This window comes from Salmo salar, chromosome 03, assembly GCF_965601325.2.
Source record: "Salmo salar chromosome 03, fSalSal1, whole genome shotgun sequence".
NCBI lineage: Eukaryota > Metazoa > Chordata > Actinopteri > Salmoniformes > Salmonidae > Salmo > Salmo salar.
In genome coordinates, this window is record NC_138293.1 from 51,209,545 (window position 1) to 51,230,587 (window position 21,043).

Here is a 21,043-nt window from a genome sequence, read left to right on the forward strand (position 1 = left end):
GCTCCTCAGCGAAACATGGCGCTCTCCACCTCATACGCTCCTCCATATAACCACGGGTAGCTGGCTTCGGGCTCTTCCTTGGCTTAGCCAAACTACCCGTGTGCCCCCCCCAAAAAAATTATTGGGGGTGCCTCTCGTGCTTCAACGCCAGTCGCGTTCCTCGGTAACGTTCCCGGTCCTTACTAGCCATACTCCATGGGCCCTCTCCGGCCATAACTTGCTCCCATGTCCATTTCTCCCTTTTGCTCAACTGAAATTCCCTCAGCTCCTTCTTCTGCTGCTTGGTCCTGGTTTGGTGGGAGATTCTGTCAGGGATTTCTTCGTTGTCAGACGATATGGCGAAATCATCGTCGGAAAATGAGGACCAATATGCAGCAGAGTTGTGATAGTTCATTTTGAACATTTAATAAACTCAAAAACGAACATACAAAATAACAAAAACAAACTCACGATTTACAGACCGTCCTGTTAGGCTCACTCACGCTAAACAAGAAACAATCTCCCACAAATACACAGACAAACACACCCAACTAATATAGGACTTCCAATCAAAGGCAACACCACACAGCTGCCTTCAATTGGAAGTCCACCCCAATTAACCAAACATAGACATACAACCAACTAGATCAACATTGAAATACGTAGACAAGGAACAGTGCCCAAAACCCCCGGAATACTAAATCAAATGCCCTTTTAGAAAAAAACACCACCATGAGCCACATAAAACAAATACCCTCTGCCACGTCCTGACCAAACTACAATAACAATTAACCCTTATACTGACCAGGACGTGACAAGGCTAGATTAAATACTAACAAACAAGGATCCAACATTGTTTATTTGGGTTTGGATGGTTGTGAAAGATTTATCTCACTAATACTTTAGTATTACTATAGATGTTGGTTATGTATACTGAACAAAAATGTAAACGCAACATGTAAAGTGTTAGTCACTTGAGCTGAAATAAAAGATCCCAAAATGTTTCATATGCACAAAAAAAACATATTTCTCTCAAATTCTGGCCACAAATTTGCTTACATCCCTGTTAGTGAGCATTTCTCTTTTGCCAAGATAATCCATCCTCTTGACAGGTGTGGCATATCAAGAATCTGATTAAACAGCATGATCATTATACAGGTGCACCTTGTGCTGGGGACAATAAAAGGCCACTATAAAATGTGTAATTTTGTCACACAACACAATGCCACAGATGTCTCAAGTTCTGAGTGAGCGTGCAATTGGCATGATGACTGCAGGAATGTCCAACAGAGCCATTGCCAGAAAATGTAATGTTAATTTCTCAACCATAAGCAACTTCCAATGTCGTTTTAGAGAATTTGGCATTAAGTCCAACCAGCCTCACAACCGCAGACCACGTGTAACCTCTCCAGCCCAGGACCTCCACATCCGGCTTCTTCACCTGCTGGATTGTCTGAGATCAGCCACCCGGACAGCTGATAAAACTGTTGGTTTGCACAACTGAAGAATTTCTACACAAACTGTCAGAAACTGTCTCAGGGAAGCTCATCTGCGTGCGCGATGTCCTCACCAGGGTCTTGACCTGACTGCAGTTTGGCATCGTAACTGACTTCAGTGGGCAAATGCTCACCTTCGATGGCCACTGGCACGCTGGAGAAGTGTGCACTTCACGGATGGTTTCAACTGTACCGGGCAGATGGCAGACAGCGTGTATGGCATTGTGTGGGTGAGTGGTTTGAGGATGTCAACGTTGTGAACAAAGTACCCCAGGGTGGGGTTATGGTATGGGCAGGCATAAGCTACGAACAACAAACACAATTGCATTTTATTGATGGCAATATGAATGCACCGAGATAGCGTGATGACATTCTGTGGCCCATTGTCATGCCATTCATCTGCCACCATCACCTCATATTTCAGCATGTTAATGCACGGCCCCATTTCACAAGGATCTGTACACAATTCCTGGAAGCTGAAAATGTCCCAGTTCTTCCATGGCCTGCATACTCACCAGACATGTCACCCATTGAGCCTGTTTGTGACGCTCTGGATCTACGTTTACGACAGTGTGTTCCAGTTCCCAGCAACTTTGCACAGCCATTGAAGAGGAGTGGGACAACAGGCCACAATCAACATCCTGATCAACTTTATGTGAAGGAGATGTGTCGCGCTGCATGAGGCAAATGGTGGTGACACCAGATACTGACTGGTTTTCTGATCCACACTCCTACTTTTTTTAAGGTATCTGTGACCAACAGATGCATATCTGTATTCCCAGTCATGTGAAATCTATAGATTAGGGCCTAAATAATTTATTTCAATTGACTGAATTCCTTATATAAACTGTAACTCAGTAAAATCTTTGAAATTGTTTCATGTGGCGTTTATATTTTTGTTCTGTGTAATTATTACCTAGAATATGTGTTATTCCAGAGGACAATTTGCACGGGATTAGTTTTTCCAAACTGCCCCTGTCATTTTTTTTCTCCATTCAAATTTACTTATGACGGATGCCTGGAGGTTTTTAAACATGAAGGTATTTCAACATAATGTGTAGATGATAATAAGCTACACTGATAACTCTTGCTTGGTGTCCTCATATTATTTAAATTGAGGAAGGGTGATCATAATCATTATTTTAGCGACGTCCCTACTAATGAAAATGCCCCCCCATCCTGCTGATATGTGCTGCTAAGCAGTACATTTTCACTTAAGATGCGTTTACGGATGAGAAAGTGAACTTGCCATTTCCAAAAAGTTTAGCTCACTGGGGAATCAGGGATGACCTGCTTTGCGAACTATTGCCTACATCAACAGTCAGGGTCTCATTAAATAGGGCTAGGCACAATAGTTTTTTATTGCACATTTAATTAAACGGACGCATTTGGCAAGGTTCAGCTTCAAATAATTGGCACAAAACAAAATTATTCACTGTGAAAGTTGATAAATGTAGGCCAGTCATATGAAATGTATGCACAGCACTTTGTTTTAAGCATCAATTTATATAAAGCAGTTTTTGTTTTCTTGCTCAAACTTCGAGCAGCACCTGTCAAACACAGGGATGGCAATACGCAAAGGACTAGTATTATCAGAGGACCTTGGAGTTACCCGACAAACTGTTTTTTTTATTTTCTTGCTGGAATTGGTACTCTCCCGCCATGTAAAAAAATAACTGAAATGGCAGATTCGCATGTGACTAAAATTACGATGTGGTGTTTTGCGCTCGTGCAAATAATTACATTATCCGACCTCCCCCAGTAAAACTAATCCCGCCCGAATATGGCTTTTATGTCAAACTCGGTAATTGTACATTCAGAGTTCTAAAACTCTTTCTGATAGGCATTAAGTACACCGATACATTTCCTCACAGCCGTACTGCCTTGTAGGTATGTTGGAAAGAGGGATAGGCAAGGTCTAACATTCCACCAGAGTTCATTAAGTTTCCTTTTCCATTTGATCTCTGCTGAAGTGGGCCATTAAGTGCATCTGGCTAACTGATCGGCTAATCTCCCCATGATTTATGTGGCAAGGAAACTGAGGACTTAACTAAGGCTCTGAAGGCATTGATTACTGACATGGTTAATTGGCGAAACTCACTGGTAAATTGAGATGGGGCTTTTTGGAAATGTCAAATCAAGCGCCTCATTTGCATTCATGATGTATGGTGTCGATTACAACTTTTGCCCAGGCAGCACAAACTGACACAAACTGTGATAGAGAAGGGCTGGGACTTTTGCCTCAAATTTGTAACTGACCATCTGTCCTTCCGAGCGGTTGGCTCGCTTTTGAGATTCCACTTTTTTGTTCAACAAGGGCTAACATTAGCCTATCCATTGAGCTTAGCTTACTTTGGATGAATAGAGGACAAGTGCCATGCTGTTACTCGGGGTCAATACTCCTATGGGGGTTAAGGTAACGAACAGTGTTGTTACAATTACACATAACATGATAAAAAGATGTTGACGATACCTGAATGTTTTAGGTGCCCCTCATCGAACAGTGTGTCGGTGGGAAATTGATAGAACTTTCACGGTGTAATTTTGCTCCACAATTTCCCACAGTGTAGAAATGGAGGAAGCATGTTCAAATGGAACATTGTTGTTGTCATGATGATTGTAGGTGGTGGTGTTGACTGGAGTTATTGTTGTGGGATCTCCTTTCGTCTCAGGAAGTTAGTTCCACACAACCTGGCTCACATTCCTTGAGATCATGAGGTAAAGTTTTATTGTATATACAAAACAAATTTCTCATTTGGAACAGTAATGTATTTAACAAAGTGACAGACTCATCTACTAAAACTACAATTTGCTCTCTATCTATTTGGTATCCATAGAACATCTTTGTTGTGAAGCATGTGGTGCTTTGGTGACCGACTGGGTTCAAACTTGGGTATCCTGCATGCCACAAGACTTTGTAAGACCACTAAATGAATGTCTAGACATTGGCTTGGGGAGCTAATTTAAGTCTTCAGGTCTCAGGCAAGGTTACCAACAGTGCACAGATGTAATTTCAACATCTAGTTTTGACTTACATTTGGTTGAGTGAGTTGTCAACTAATATGAAATCAGCAAATGCCACAACGTCATTGGTTAAAAATGTAGGTTAAAAGTCCTTACGTTGATTACTTTTTTCAAATCCAATCAGTTTTCCACATTGATTCAACGTCATCACATTTAATTTTTTTTGTTGAAATGACATTTGTTGAAATGACAATGTTGATTCAACCGGTTTTTCCCCACCTCTGTTCCATTTCACCCCACTTTGACCTCCACTTCCCAGAGAACCATCTGGGTCACGGCACCAGGTCTTATGTTAGCCAGCTGAGCTAAAGCCTAGGTATGAGCACAGGGAGCTACCATAAGTCTTCAGGTCTCAGGCAAGGCTACTCACATAAACGTGGTACACAGTACCACCTCCGAAACACTTTGGCATATATTGTTGCTTCATATGAATGTAGTCAGGAATTACGTAACACTTCAGAGCACAATGAAACTGAAGAAACGTTCAACGTGAACAACTGTTTCTCTTTTGAACTCTCTTTCGAATTGCGACTCCTATATAGCCAATTAAACACTAGGCACTGCGTACCACTAAATCGCTGCTCTGCAGCTATACCTGAACTCTGTAAGAAGATATCGGCACTCAAAATGTTTTATCAGCAAATAAGCACCTTCTAAAACAGGTGGGGATCAACATATTAATGTTAAGTTCTCGTAAATGCATCTATTTATATCAATGTTAAGCAATTCACATGTATCCTAATTAAAACACTGTAGATGACTGTAGCTGTTCATGTGCTGCGATAATTACGTAGATGATGTGAAATAGTGTGCTGTCCATGTGGTTCAAGACTTAATCGTGATTTCATGGCACATTTCCATACAGGATTTACCTCCATTTTACCCAAAAGGCTCAGACTTTCTGTTTCGATCTATGCGGGCCGGCACGCATGTCTCACTGGGCCATGCCTCCGGCGGACCTGCTCTCTCTTGGGGCCAAAGTCAGGCCAATGGTACTTTTCAGCTGTCATTTACAGAACAATGGCTAATCGTGAATCTTAACACCTTCTCTCAAAGCAACTGTTTTGATTATGCAGAGGTTGTTGAGTCTGCTCTTCACAAGTCCTCACTGTCAGCCCTAGCTATGGTAACACAATTTCCCATAGTATAACACAAGGGTGTACTGTATACACTAGTGTAACACTGATGTTACAGTCGAAAGCAGCATCAGTGTACTCTAGCCACCCGCCGTTGTTTCCCCATTTAATTCACCATCCAGAGCCACCATTTGATCATTATCTTATCTTGGCATGCTCAGCGTGAAGACCCCTGTACTTCACTACTGTTTGTAAAAGCCTCAGCAATGAGCACCCATCTACATCAACCATGTTCAATCATGACAACCATTTTCATTGTTTGATCACGCGGACTGGTATATAGGATATGTTCCGGGTTGCCTCAGAATAAAATTGTAGTATACACTGACTCGTTGACTGAGTTCATCAGGAAGTGAATAGAGGATGTTGTTCCCACTGTGACGATTAGAACTTATCCAAACCAAAAAAATGTGGATAGATGGCAGCATTCGCACAAAACTGAAAGTGCGAACCACCACATTTAAGCACGGCAAAATGACTGGGAACATGGATGAGTACAAACAGTCCAGCTACCTTTCATAAGGCAATCAAACAGGCTAAATGTCAGTACAGAGACAAAGCGGAATCGCAATTCAGCGGCTCAGACATGAGATGTATGTGGCAGGGACTCCAGACAATCACGGATTACAAAGGGAAACCAGCTGGTGGTAACGGGGTGAACAGGATGTCGCGGACACCATGCCTTGCTCCCAGACAAGCTAAAAGCCTTGGCTCGCTTCGAGGAAAACACAGTGTGGCCGACACGGGCCACCACCACTCACGAGGACTGTGAGCTCTCGTTCTCCGTGGCCAATGCGAGTAAGACATTTAAGTCTTGTTAACCTTGTAAAGCTTAACCTTTGCTGTTAACCTTTGCAAAGCTGCCGGCCCAGACAGCATCCCTAGCCATGTCCTCAGAGCATGTGCAGAGTGTTTACTCAATCTCTCCCTATCGCAGTCTGTTGTCCCCACTTACTTCAAAATGTCCATTATTTTTCCTGTACCCAAGAAAGCGAAGGTAACTGAACTAAATTACTATTGCCCTGTAGCACTCACTTTTGTCATCATGAAGTGCATTGAGAGGCTAGTTAAGGATCATATCACCACAACTGCACCGTTTGCAACCGCAGGACTCCAGAGTTTGGTGCGTTCAGCCCAACGTATCTCTGTGGGCACACTGCCTGCCATACAGGACATCTACACCAACCGGTGTCACAGGAAGGACAAGAAAGGACCTCAGCCACCTGAGCCATGGCCTGTTCACCCCGCTACAATCTAGAAGGCAGAGACAGTACAGGTACATCAAAACTGGGCCAGAGAGCCTGAAAAACAGCTTTTATCTCCAGGCTATCAGACAGTTAAATAGTCACCACTAGCCGGCCTCCAACCAGTACCCTGCCCTGAACTTTTGTCACTGTTACTAGCCGGCTACCACCCGGCACTCAACCCTGCACCTTAGAGACTGCTGCTCTATGTACAGTGGGGGGAAAAAGTATTTGATCCCCTGCTGATTTTGTACGTTTGCCCACTGACAAAGAAAGGATCAGTCTATAATTTTAATGGTAGGTTTATTTGAACAGTGAGAGACAGAATAACAACAAAAATATCCAGAAAAAAGCATGTCAGAAATGTTATAAATTGATTTGCATTTTAATGAGGGAAATAAGTATTTGACCCCCTCTCAATCAGAAAGATTTCTGGCTCCCATGTGTCTTTTTATACAGGTAACGAGCTGAGATTAGGAGCACACTCTTAAAGGGAGTGCTCCTAACCGCAGCTTGTTACCTGTAAAAAAAGACACCTGTCCACAGAAGCAATCAATCAATCAGATTCCAAACTCTCCACCATGGCCAAGACCAAAGAGCTCTCCAAGGATGTCAGGGACAAGATTGTAGACCTACACAAGGCTGGAATGGGCTACAAGACCATCGCCAAGCAGCTTGGTGAGAAGGTGACAACATTTGGTGCGATTATTCGCATATGGAAGAAACACAAAAGAACTGTCAATATCCCTTGGCCTGGGGCTCCATGCAAGATCTCACCTCGTGGAGTTGCAATGATCATGAGAACGGTGAGGAATCAGCCCAGAACTACACGGGAGGATCTTGTCAATGATCTCAAGGCAGCTGGGACCATAGTCACCAAGAAAACAATTGGTAACACACTACGCCGTGAAGGACTGAAATCCTGCAGCGCCCGCAAGGTCCCCCTGCTCAAGAATACATATACATGCTCATCTGATATTTGCCAATGAACATCTGAATGACTCAGAGGACAACAGGTGAAAGTGTTGTGGTCAGATGAGACCAAAATGGAGCTCTTTGACATCAACTCAACTCGACGTGTTTGGAGGAGGAGGAATACTGCCTATGACCCCAAGAACACCATCTCCATGTCGATATAGGACTTGTTTTACTGTGGATATAGATAATTTTGTTTCATCCAGCATCTTCACAAGGTCCTTTGCTGTTGTTCTGGGATTGATTTGCACTTTTCGCAACAATGTACGTTCATCTCTAGGAGACAGAACTCGTCTCCTTCCTGAGCGGTATGACAGCTGCGTGGTCCCATGATGTTTATACTTTCGTACTACTGTTTGTACAGATGAACGTGGTACCTTCAGGCATTTGGAAATTGCTCCCAAGGATGAACCAGACTTGTGGAGGTCTACAATTTTTTTTCTGAGGTCTTGGCTGATTTCTTTTGATTTTCCCATGATGTCAAGCAAAGAGGCACTGAGTTTGAAGGTTGGCCTTGAAATATATCCACAGGTACACCTCCTATTGACTCAAATTATGTTAATTAGCCTATCAGAAGCTTCTAAAGCCATGTCAACATTTTCTGGAATTTTCCAAGCTGTTTAAAGGCACAGTCAACTTAGTGTTTGTAAACTTCTGACCCACTGGCATTGTGATACAGTGAATCATAAGTGAAATAATCTGTCTGTAAACAATTTTTTGTGTCATGCACAAAATAGATATCCTAACCGACTTGCCAAAACTATAGTTTGTTAACAAGACATTTGTGGAGTGGTTGAAAAACAAGTTTTAATGACTCCAACCTAAGTGTATGTACATTTCCGACTTCAACTCTATATACGTACATATACAGTTGAAGTCGGAAGTTTACATACACTTAGGTTGGAGTCATTAAAACTTGTACATCTACTAAGTAATTTTTCCAACAATTGTTTACAGATAGATTATTTCACTGTATCACAATTCCAATGGGTCAGAAGTTTACATACACTAAGTTAACTGTGCCTTTAAACAGCTCGGAAAATTCCAGAAAATGATGTCATGGCTTTAGAAGCTTCTGATAGGCTAATTGACATAATTTGAGTCAATTGGAGGTATACCTGTGGATGTATTTCAAGGACCAACTTCAAATGCAGTGCCTCTTTGCTTGAAATCACCATCGTTATGTTTGGAGGAAAAAAGGGGAGGCTTGCAAGCCCGAAGAAGACCATCCCAGCCGTGAAGCACGGGGGTGGCAGCATCATGTTGTGGGGATGCTTTGCTGCAGGAGGGACTGGTGCACTTCACAAAATAGATGGCATCATGAGGCAGGAAAATGACGTGGATATATTGAAGCAACATCAAGACATCAGTCAGGATGTTAAAGCTTGGTCGCAAATGGGTCTTCCAAATGGACAATGACCCCAAGCATATTTCCAAAGTTGTGGCAAAATGGCTTAAGGACAACAAAGTCAAGGTATTGGAGTGGCCATCACAAAGCCCTGACCACAATCCTGTAGAATATTTGTGGGCGGACCTGAAAAAGCATGTGCGAGCAAGGAGGCCTACAAACCTGACTCAGTTACACCAGCTCTGTCAGTAGGAATGGGCCAAAATTCACCCAACTTATTGTGGGAAGCTTGTGGAAGGCTACCTGAAATGTTTGACCCAAGTTAACAAATTTAAAGGCAATGCTACCAAATTAATGTCAAGGGACCTAGCATGTGCCAGGAAAACATTCCCTGCCCCATTACACCACTGCCACCAGCTTGTTCCGTTGACACCAGGCAGGATGGGGCCATGGACTCATGTTGCTTGCGCCAAATCCAGACTCTGTCATTTGCATGATGCAACATGAACCGGGATTTGTTGGACCAGGCAAAGTTTTTCCACTCCTCAATTGTCCAGTGTTGGTGATCGTGTACAGCTTCTTCTTGGAGTGGAGCAGCTTCTTCTTGGAATGGAACCTGGATCCTGGTGTAGTCTGCTGCAATAGCCCATTCGTGACAAAGACAGACGAGTGGTGTGCCGTTTTGCACACCACTATTGTACTGTGCCATTATTTGCTTGTTTGTGGCTCGCCTGTTAGCTTGCATGATTCTTGTCATTCTCTTTCGACCTCTCATCAATGAGCTGTTTTCGCCCACAGGATAGCCGCTGACTGGATATTTTTTGTTGGCCGCACCATTCTCAGCAAACCCTAGACACTGTCGTGTGTGAAAAGCCCAGTTGGCCGGACGTTTCTGAGATACTGAAAGCAGCGCCAGGCACCGACAATCATATCACGCTCAAAGTCGGCTTAGGTCACTTGTTTTGCCCATTCTAACATTCAATCGATCAGTAACTGAATGCCTTGATACCTGTCTGCCTGCTTTATATAGCAAGCCACGGCCACGTGACTCAATGTCTGTAGGAGCGAACAATTTTAGTGAATGAGGTGGTGTTTTTTAGTTTAGTTTATTAATTCGACCATTTTAAAAAACAAGCACACATAAAACTTAAAAGCCATACATGCACATGAATAAAATAATCGAGGATAACACACAATAAAGTCTGGGACTTATTTCCATTGTGGTCCTCTTGAGACAAGATGGCTAGACAAGATCAAACATAGTATGGCAGTGAAATAATAAAACAAAAACATAGAAGAACATCTATCTCATTCCAGTTACATCATAGGGGTTATTCATATTGGCACAGAAGACATCAAACATATTTTTACTTTATTTTTAAAGCTGTCCAGAGAGGACGTTGTTTTTATAGGCAGAGACAACTCATTCCATTCTGAGGCTCCAGTATACAAGAGAGTACCTTTCCCAGCATTACTCCTGAGCCTGTATAAGCACACATCAGCAACACCTGATCTGGTGCTGTGATTGTGTGCATCCCTAACACGAGGAAAGTAATCACTTAGATATCTGGGCGCAGGACTATAAATACTCCTGTAAACCAAACCTAGTCTAATCTGGGACACCCTAGCCTCAACAGGCAGCCAGTTTAGTTCCTGAAAGCAGCTCCTGCCTATGTGAGTACGTGGACTCACCTTCAATACTACCCTGATCAGCTTATTCTGGGCTATCTGGAGCTTCCCCTTCATAAGTTTAGATAAGCCCCCAAACCAGGAAGTACCAGCATAGTACTTGTATCTAATAAACTGGCCACTGAGTGTATATTTATATTCCAGACTCTGACATTACTTGTTCTAATATTTATATATTTCTTAATTCCTTTATTTTCATTTTGGGGTTTGTGTATTGTTTTGTATTAAGTATTACTGCACTGTTGGATCTAGGAATATAAGCACTTCGCTACACCCGCGATAACATCTGCTAAATATGTGTACGTGACCAATAACATATGATTTGATCAATCAGCACAAGGCTCCCTGAAAAAAGACTACTCTTAAATTAGACCGAGAAATACAAATGAAAAGACAGAGAATGAAGAGTAGCGTAATGAATGTATTTGAAAATCCCTCATTAATATGCTTCAAAGCAGCATGGAAAGAAAGGGAATGTGGAAGTCGGGTATAAATCATGCATTGTCTCATTGCGTTTCATTTGATGAGTGCACCACCGGCCAGGGTTGTATCAAGTGCGCTTATCCCTGCTTAATCCTTCTACAGAAAGAGCAGATTCAGAAAAAAACATGAAGATAGAAGTCTCATTTTGTCAGCTGTCATGTCGACGTGTTGAGACAGATAGAGCCTTAAAAGGACTTGGGACACAGCCGAGATAGATATATATCTACAGTGCTGTTACAGTCTTTATGTCCTCTGAATGCTCCGCACAAAACATACAGTGGGTCCAAAATTATTGACAGCCTAGAGAAAGATGAGTAAAAATTATAAAATCATAAATAATTCAAAGACTGAGCTATAAAAAAACTGGGAAATGTTATAATTTTAAACTAATGCAATTGCTCAAATAATAAAATTGTGTTTAACAAGCAACATTTGTTTCTCTCAAAAAGGGTCAAAATTAACACCCCTGTTTTCAAACGCTTTCAATACCTCACCTGACAAGGATAACGGCACTGAGCCTTTTTCTAAAATGTTTTACGAGATTGGAGAACACATTGGGAGTGATCTTAGATCCATACAGAATATTTCCAGATCCTTGATATACTTAGTCTGCGTTTATGGACTGCCCTTTTCAATTCAAACCACCGATTTGATGCAGATATGGGCATTGCAAAATGCCAATTAACCATTTATTTTTGGATTTTGATATGTGCTTGGGGTTGTTGTCTTGCTGGAAGATTCACTTGCGGCCAAGTTTCAGCATCCTGGCAGAGGAAACTTGTCACTGGTGTTGTCAGGAACTCAAAGCAGCAGGAGGGGTGAAGTCAGGCGCAGGAGACCAAGGTCCATGAACACACGTTTTAATAGGCAACAGTCCAAAACTGCCAACAACATGTAAGGCAGGGCGAAAAGACAATAACAGTAAGAGCCCGAAAACAGAGTAGGGGCGCAGCCCAGAAAACTCATATGCCTTAACACACAAAAATGCAGAGGGAATGCCTAAATCCCAACCTAACCAAACCAGACAAAAACAATCCCGCACAATCCCCAAAACTAAACAGAGAGACTAAATACCCCCCCCCCCCCCACTAACGATCTAACACAATACAGGTGCAAACATAAACCAGACCTCACCAAAACAAAATGAAAAGAGGATCGGTGGCAGCTAGTAGGCCAGCGACGACGACCGCCGAGCGCCGCCCGAAAGAGGAGAGGCGCCACCTTCAGTCGACGTTGTGACAGGTGTAGAGAGGAGTAGGCAGGAGGCAGTCACAGGTTTAGAACTACTGAATTTATTTAAGCACCATAGAACCAAGCTGGACGAAACCCAAACGCTGTTGTGCTCAAAATATATCTTCATAAACAAAAAGGCACAGGGCGAACCCAAAGTGCAAAATATAAAGTACTCAGGAAATAGTAGGAGAGATTACTCTCAGGAAAACAAGTAACATTTATAATGACCGACAAAAACAAATGGCAGAGGGAGTATATATACAGTGATAGAGTGGGGATTGGAACCAGGTGTGTGTAATGATGACGAGACAAGTTCGGGGTTGATGGATGAAGGGCGTTTGCCAGCATTGAGTTCCCAAATACGAACGAAGCAATAGACAGCACCCACATTGCCATTAAAGCACCATCCCAAAATGAGTTCAGCTATGTGAACAGAAAAGGCTTCCACTCACTTAATGTGCAGGTGATGTGTTATGTGATGTGCAAGAGACGGTGCTGAATGTGGTGGCCAGGTGCGATGTACAACCCCTTCGTTCTGCAGAAGAACAATGTTGGTCTATATGCCTACAGGAGGGAGCTGTTGAGGATGGATGGCTTATTGGTGAGTGTTGCCTACTCATTTGAAGTATATTTGCCATTGCTAAAGCAACTTGAATTGTCCTGATGGTCCTCTCTTTGTAGCTGTGTTTAGATTTTTACTGGTCAAGCCGCAACTGATCGAGCCAAATAAAACCTTTTGGTTGTTCGCAACTTCTGACACTAGCAGCTCTATTTCAGTAAATAAAAAAACACTTTTTTTGGTTGCACCGTTGTATTTCATGGTACGCATTGTATATTCCCCACAGGCTTTAAAGGGATGATTTTGACCATATATGGTTAATTAGGGGTGTTTCGAAAGGCAAATAGCCAAGGTTGTGCATGAGCACTGAGGCTGAGAACAATTGGTATTTATCAATGGTGATGATCGTAGGATTGTTTGATGCATTTTCTATGCCTATGAACATTCTAAATTCTGTCGTAAGTAGTATTTTAGAATAATTTATATGCAATATTGATAAATAGGCCCCTAAAACACCCAAACACATTTACTTGATGAACAGTTCAGATACAAAGTTTGGTAACAGAATGACAGTAAAATCTCCCTCTGTTTTTTTTAGTTGAACCTTTATTTAACTAGGCAAGTCAGTTAAGAGCAAATTCTTATTTACAATTATGGCCTACCGGGGAACAGTGAGCTAACTGCCTTGTTCAGGGGCAGAACGACAGATTTTTACCTTGTCGGCTCAAGTAATCGATCCAGCAACCTTTCGGTTACTGGCCCAATGCTCTAACCACTAGGCTACCTGCCACCCCAAAGTTTTAATGCTCATTTCTAGCAATTCTATCCATTTTGCCATGGGGTGGAGAATTTGTTTTTCTGTTTTAAAGCTAATTTCCTGCAATTATACACATTTTGCCATGATGTATGCAATGGTAATGATATGAGTCAAAGTGACCAACAAAATCAATGGGTGCCCCCTGCAGGTCAGGGCCCCAGGGTCGTTATTTGGCCATGATTACTACAAGTTTAGTTAACTGGCTAGACTAACTTACTGATCTAAAAATTGTTAGCTGACATGGCTAATTGACTGTCAGCGACTGACAAAACAAGAGAAAACTGCTGATGCACAACCAAATGTCAAACTTCTGTATTCTACAACTCTAACTCTTAACAGTAAGTTGAGTTGTTTACATTTTAATAATTTAGCAGACGCTCTTATCCAGAGCAACTTTCAATCAAATTTTATTGGTCACATACACATGGTTAGCAGATGTTAATGCGAGTGTAGCGAAATTCTTGTGCTTCTAGTTCTGACCACGCAGTAATATCTAACAAGTAATCTAACAATTTCACAACAACTACCTTATACACACAAGTGTAAAGGAATGAATAAGAATATGTACATATAAATATATGGATGAGCGATGGCTGAACGGCATAGGCAAGATGCAGTAGATGGTATAGAGTACAGTATATACACATGAGTAATGTAGGGTATGTAAACATTATATAAAGTGGCTTTGTTTAAAGTGACTAGTGATACATTTATTACATCAATTTTGTTTTTATTAAAGCGGCTAGAGATTTGAGTCAGCATGTTGGCAGCAGCCACTCAATGTTAGTGATGGCAGTTTAACAGTCTGATGGCCTTGAGATATAAGCTGTTTTTCAGTCTCGGTCCCAGCTTTGATGCACCTGTACTGACCTCACCTTCTGGATGATAGCGGGGTGAACAGGCAGTGGCTCGGGTGGTTGTTGTCCTTGATGATCTTCTTGGCCTTCCTGTGACATCGGGTGGTGTAGGTGTCCTGGAGGGCAGGTAGTTTGCCCCTGGTGATGCGTTGTGCAGACCTCACTACCCTCTGGAGAGCCTTGCGGTTGTGGGCGGAGCAGTTGCCGTACCAGGCAGTGATACAGCCCAACAGTATACTCTCGATTGTGCATCTGTAAAAGTTTGTGTGTTTTTGGTGACAAAAAGAAGGCAAATTTCTTCAGCCTCATGAGGTTGAAGAGGCGCTATTGCGCCTTCTTCACCACGCTGTCTGTGCGGGTGGACCATTTCAGTTTGTCTGTGATGTGTACGCCGAGGAACTTAAAACTTTCCACCTTCTCCACTACTGTCCCGTCGATGTGGATAGGGGGGTGCTCCCTCTGCTGTTTCCTGAAGTCCACGATCATCTCCTTTGTTTTTTTGACATTGAGTGTGAGGTTATTTTCCTGACACCACACTCCGAGGGCCCTCACCTCCTCCCTGTAGGCTGTCTCGTCGTTGTTGGTAATCAAGCCTACCACTGTAGTGTCGTCTGCAAACTTGATGATTTGAGTTGGAGGCGTGCATGGCCACGCAGTCATGGGTGAACAGGGAGTACAGGAGAGGGCTGAGAATGCACCCTTGTGGGGCCCGGGTGTTGAGGATCAACGGGGTGGAGATGTTGTTTCCTACCCTCACCACCTGGGGGGTGGCCCGTGAGAAAGTCCAGGACCCAGTTTCACAGGGCGGGGTGAGTGAGTGCATACATTTTCATACTAGTCCCCTGTGGGAACCAATCCCACAACACTGGTATTGCAAGTGCAATGCTCTACCAACAAAGCTACACGGGACTGAGCCCCTTACAGCCAGGGGATCTAAGTGACCGCTTATGTCACATATGCCTGGAGGCGGACCTGATTTTAACCAAAAACCTGGTTGCTTCTGCCAGGAGGCTGACATCTGTCCGCAAGTGGATCTTCCAGCAAGACAATAACCCCAAGCACACATCAAATCCACAAAGAAATAGTTAATTGACCATAAAATCAACATATTGCAACAGCCATCTCAGTCTCCGGACTTGAACACCTTCGAAAACCTGTGGTTTGAATTGAAGAGCAGATGAAGGTATGGGGGAATGGTCTAAGATCACTCCCAAATTTCTTTCTCTGAGGATTTTATTAGTATTAAAGAATATAATTTCCCAATTTTCCCCAACCCTGTCGTAGAGTCAGGGACTGGGTCAAATAGAATGTCTTCCTAATGAGGATTTTACAGTGCCTTTAGAAAGTATTCATACCCCTTAAAAGCCTAGGCGTCCCTTTGTCATCCAAAGGGTCCCAGCTATAACATGTAGTGTCGTGTTAGAATCCTTCTTTATATCCCAAAAAGTCTGTTTTGTTGGCGCCATCGATTTGAATAATCCACTCATTCACCATGCAAAGAAAGGAGTCCAAAAATCTACCCCTAAACTTTGTTTCAACAAGTCAAAATACGTTTCTTTTTATTCCTCAGATACCCTAAAATTTTATCAAACTATAATATTTCTTATGGAAAGAAGTATGTTCAATAGGAAACCGAATTTAGTAGGTTCTTCTTGGCACGCGCAAACATGGATTTCCAAGCCGGTGTCCTTGTACTAAAACTGTTATTTCTTATTCGTTATTAAAGTTACAAGCCTGAAACCTTGAACATAGACTGCTGACACCCAGTGGAAGCCATAGGAATTGCATCCTGGGAGCTAGAATTGAGTGTACTGGCCATTGGAAGAGCATGGTCTCTCTCTCAAAATAATTCTGGTTGGTTTTCTCCTACCATATCTATTGTGTTATACTCTCCTACATTATTTTAACATTTCTACAAACTTCAAAGTGTTTTCCTTCCAATGGTACCAATTATATGCATATCCTGGCTTCAGGGCCTGAGTAACAGGCAGTTTACTTTGGGCACATTATTCAGACAGGAAGTGAAGAAAAAAGGGGCCTAGTCTGATGACACCTTAACTTATTCCACATTTGTGCTACAGCCTGAATTAAACATGTGTTAAATATCTCACCCATTTACACACAATAACCCATAATGAAAAAGTGAAAATGTGTTTTTGGAATTTTGGCAAATGTTTTGAAAATTAAGTACAGAAATATCAAATTTACTTAAGTATTCACACCCCTAGTCAATACATTTGTAGAATCACCTTTGGCAGCGATTACAGCTGAGAGTCTTTCTGGGTATGTCTCTAAGAGCTTTGCACACCTGGATTGTACAATATTTTCATGTTAGTATTTTTTTTATTCTTCAGACCCTGTCATGTTGATCATTGATAGACAGCCAAGTCACAACTGTAACTAGGCCACTCAAACATTCAATGCCATCTTGGTAAGCAACTCCAGTGTATATTTGATGTTGTGTTTTAGGTTATTGTCCTGCTGAAAGGTAAATTTGTCTCCCAGAGTCTATTGGAAAGCAGACTTCACCAGATTTTCCTCTAGAATTTTGCCTGTGCTTAACTCGATTCCATTTATTTTTATCCCCCAAAAAATCCTAGTCCTTGACGATGACAAGCATGCCCATAATATGATGCAGCCACCACCATGCTTGAAAATACGAAGAGTGGTACTCAGTGATGTGTTGTGTTTGGCCCAAACATAACACTTTGTATTGAGGACATAAAGTTAATTTATTTCCTTTTTTTTTATTGCAAACAGGTGCAAGTTTTGGAATATTTTTTTGCTCTGTACAGGCGGCTTTTCACTCTGTCATTTAGATTAGTATTGTGTGGGGTAACTACAATGCTGTTGATCCATCCTCAGTTTTCTCTTATCACAGCCATTAAACTCTAACTGTTTTAAAGTCACCATTGGTCCCCATCTACGAATATTTGCCCGAGGCATTGGAAAACCTCCCTGGTCTTTCTGGTTGAATCTGTGTTTTGAACTCACTGCTCAACTGAGGGACCTTACAGATAATTGTATGTGTAGGGTACAGGGATGAGGTAGTCATTCAAAAATCATGTTAAATACAATTATTCCACACAGTGAGTCCATGCCACTTATTATTTGACTTAAGTACATTTTTACTCCTGAACTTATTTAGGCTTGCCATATCAAAGGGGTTGAATACTTATTGACTCAAGACATTTCAGCTTTTCGTTTTTAATTAATTTGTTAAAATGTCTAAAAACATAATTCCACTTTGACATTATGGGATATTGTGTGTAGGCCAGTGACACAATTCAGCCTCAAACATCTTTTAGGACAGAACGGGCTCTGGTGTAATATACCAACAGATAGCCTGTAGTCAAATATTTTCTACATTTCATCACGTTTTCACAAGCCTCATGCTTTTCATTTAATTGGATTATACAAGTGGTTTAGGTGATGGGTTGGGTGATCTGCATAATGAGAAATTAGGTTTCCAAAATTGAAACCGTGACCTGAAATAACCTGTATACACAATGTGTATCATTATGAACTGGCACTGAACATTAGATGAGTCTTTGTGTTCCAGGTCAAGTCCTATTCTTCCCATATCTATAAAGCACATCATAATTGTTCTCCACTCCCTGCCTTGTACTCTTCTTTTCTCTCCACCACCCTCCCCATCCCCTTCTCTGTCCTGTAGCCCTGCATGAGGTCCTGTCCGCAGGCAGAGACTGTCTGGTGGCGGGGGACTCATGCTCCAGCGATGAGACCTGCAGCCCACGTCTGCGGACCCTGCGTCAGTGCGTGGCGGGCGATGGCAGCATGAAGCTGGGCCCCGGGGCCCGGAGCCAGTGCGCCAACGCCGTCTCAGCCCTGATTTCTAGCCCCCTGCATGGCTGCCAGTGCAAACGGGGTATGAAGAAGGAGAAGAACTGCCTCAGCATCTACTGGAGTCTTCATCAGTCTGTCATTCACGGTGAGCAACTTAGCTCTGTCATTTGTATCGGATGGGATGGCGGCCAAGTCCATTTATGTAACACAGGTTACAGATTTAACTCTCTACCCACAACACAATCTGGCTGATGCAGCTTAGTCATGATGCCTGGCACACAGTCAGTCATCAGTCACCACACCTGGCGTTACCGTGTAACAAATTACTGAAGGTCCTTGGAGAGGGGGAGTATTTGCTGTATTAACCTGCAGGAGTCATAATAAACAACTACAGGAAATGAACAATGTGCAAGTCCTGTTCATTAGCTCCAAAGGGATACAGTGTCATTACTGTGTCATATAATGTGTCATTCCGTATCCCCTCAGGACTCAACCTGGTAGAGAGTTACCCTTACGAAGCCATGGAGAGAGACTACGACTCCGTTCGTCTGGCCTCCATCACGGCTGGTAAGTAGATGGACCTCGGTTTATTTTGATCTTACTGCAACCTTTTGACCATGAGCCAGAGGTTTCATGTTGAAATAACCCATCTTGTATCTTTTAGGTCCCCCTGGAGGGCAGCCTTAGGCATAGAATAACCCACATTGTATCCTGAAGGCATAGTTAAAAATTTATACAATTAGCATCATAAAAAATGTGATGTTTTGCTTCCAAGCATCTCATTTACATCTGATTTAACATTTCATTTGCAGGAAGAGAAGTACAGAGGAACAATGAATACCCGTAAATAATTATTTAGGTTTCTCAAGACGTTTACTACTTTTAAATGGCAATTTCCCTCAAGACTGATGTATGTCTGAATGTGTTTATTCACTTATAATGAGATTATTGTTTCATGCTTTGGAAATTCAAATTAGGATCAAATGTCCTAAATAAGCTCTAACCATCAGATATATCTACCCATAACTTATATATTTGTTTGGTTATTTGAAGAGGTTAGGACTACAGTATGACGGTGTGCCTCCTCAGAGGAAAGAATCCAATGCATTCAAACAAAAAATACCACTAACCTTAGAACAAGAGAGGAACTTGATTATCCATCTGTATTGTTTCAACATGTATCACTGATAGGTGATATAGCATTTACCCAAAATGTTTTGCTTGGTCATTCTCGTCTTATTCTATGCTACTGATTCCTGGTTCCTCCTATTCCTTGCGCCAACAGACTCTGAGGCCAACGTGGCGACGGTGAACCGTTGCCTGGATGCAGCCAAAGCGTGTAACGTTGACGACCTGTGCCAGAAGCTCCGCACAGAGTACGTATCTGCCTGCATCAAACCCTTGGCCAAGTCAGGCCTCTGCAACAAGGCCAAGTGTAACAAGGCCCTACGCCGGTTCTTTGATCGCGTCCCTCCAGCCTACACACATGAGCTGCTTTTCTGCCCTTGCACGGACATGGCGTGCGCCGAGAGACGCAGGCAAACCATTGTTCCCGGCTGCTCCTATGAGGACTCAGACAAACCCAGCTGCCTCATACAGATGAGTATGTGCAAGGGTGACTATGTGTGCAGGTGAGTTAGAAGCTCTAATAACACAACATACTGTTAATGTGTAATGTACTGTACCCATGTACGTACTTTTCTCTTTTGGGACATAGGCCACAATGAGCTACTACCACTTCTTTCTGTTTTTGGCAACATATTGTGACTCGCTCCCAGAGGTTGATTTCTGCCAGCTCATCTCTCACAGCCTTGTACACTCACAGTGTAAGATGTATAACACTGGCTCCCAAAAGTATTTTTGCTTCTACCGAAAAACTGTTCATATTTATTGTGAACCACCAACTCAACAAACCAATGCTTCAACCCAGTCTTTAGTCATGAGTTTCATGACCCAGACAGTACCAGCTGTGACCCAACAGTGGGGCCGTGACTGATTATTTGGGAACCACATCTGTATCAGGTCAGACAAACCGAACAAGCAATCAACAAAATGGTTCAATATTCTACCCCCAAACCTGTCTACCAACATCGTTTAGAACAGCCCTGAGAGTCTGCTGGATAAACACATTAAATATTTTACGCAGATAAAATGTAAGATGGATTAAATTTATTGCTCATTGCGATCTCTTGTCATGACCATTATTTCTACTTCCCCCTTTTCTGCTCTGTGGCTGTACTAGTGATTCTGGATTGTGGAATGAAATAAATAAAATAAACAAATACCCCTCACTGCAGTATGCCACATAGCCTTACACATAAACTCAGCAAAAAAGAAACGTCTTCTAACTGTCAACTGTTTATTTTCAGCAAACTTAACATGTGTAAATATTTGTA

The 21,043-nt window shown here is 42.4% G+C and overlaps 1 protein-coding gene across 1 annotated transcript; it reads left to right on the forward strand.

Annotated features, from left to right (window-relative positions):
• The first annotated feature begins 6,221 nt into the window (after positions 1 to 6,221).
• Positions 6,222 to 20,344, forward strand: LOC123741838 (GDNF family receptor alpha-4). The gene is made up of 5 exons (XM_045716042.2): positions 6,222 to 6,228; positions 6,329 to 6,433; positions 18,517 to 18,792; positions 19,134 to 19,214; positions 19,933 to 20,344. The coding sequence occupies exons 1-5, from the start codon at positions 6,222 to 6,224 to the stop codon at positions 20,280 to 20,282; spliced, it is 819 nt and encodes a 272-aa protein (XP_045571998.2). The 3' UTR covers positions 20,283 to 20,344.
• The last annotated feature ends 699 nt before the right edge of the window (positions 20,345 to 21,043 follow it).

Excerpts from the sequence above, each read along its gene's own strand:
- LOC123741838 (XM_045716042.2), top strand. Across the intron at positions 6,434-18,516 it reads GTTCTCCGTGGCCAATGCGA|CCCTGCATGAGGTCCTGTCC; the intron begins GTAAGACATTTA and ends TCTGTCCTGTAG. Across the intron at positions 19,215-19,932 it reads TCTGGCCTCCATCACGGCTG|ACTCTGAGGCCAACGTGGCG; the intron begins GTAAGTAGATGG and ends TTGCGCCAACAG.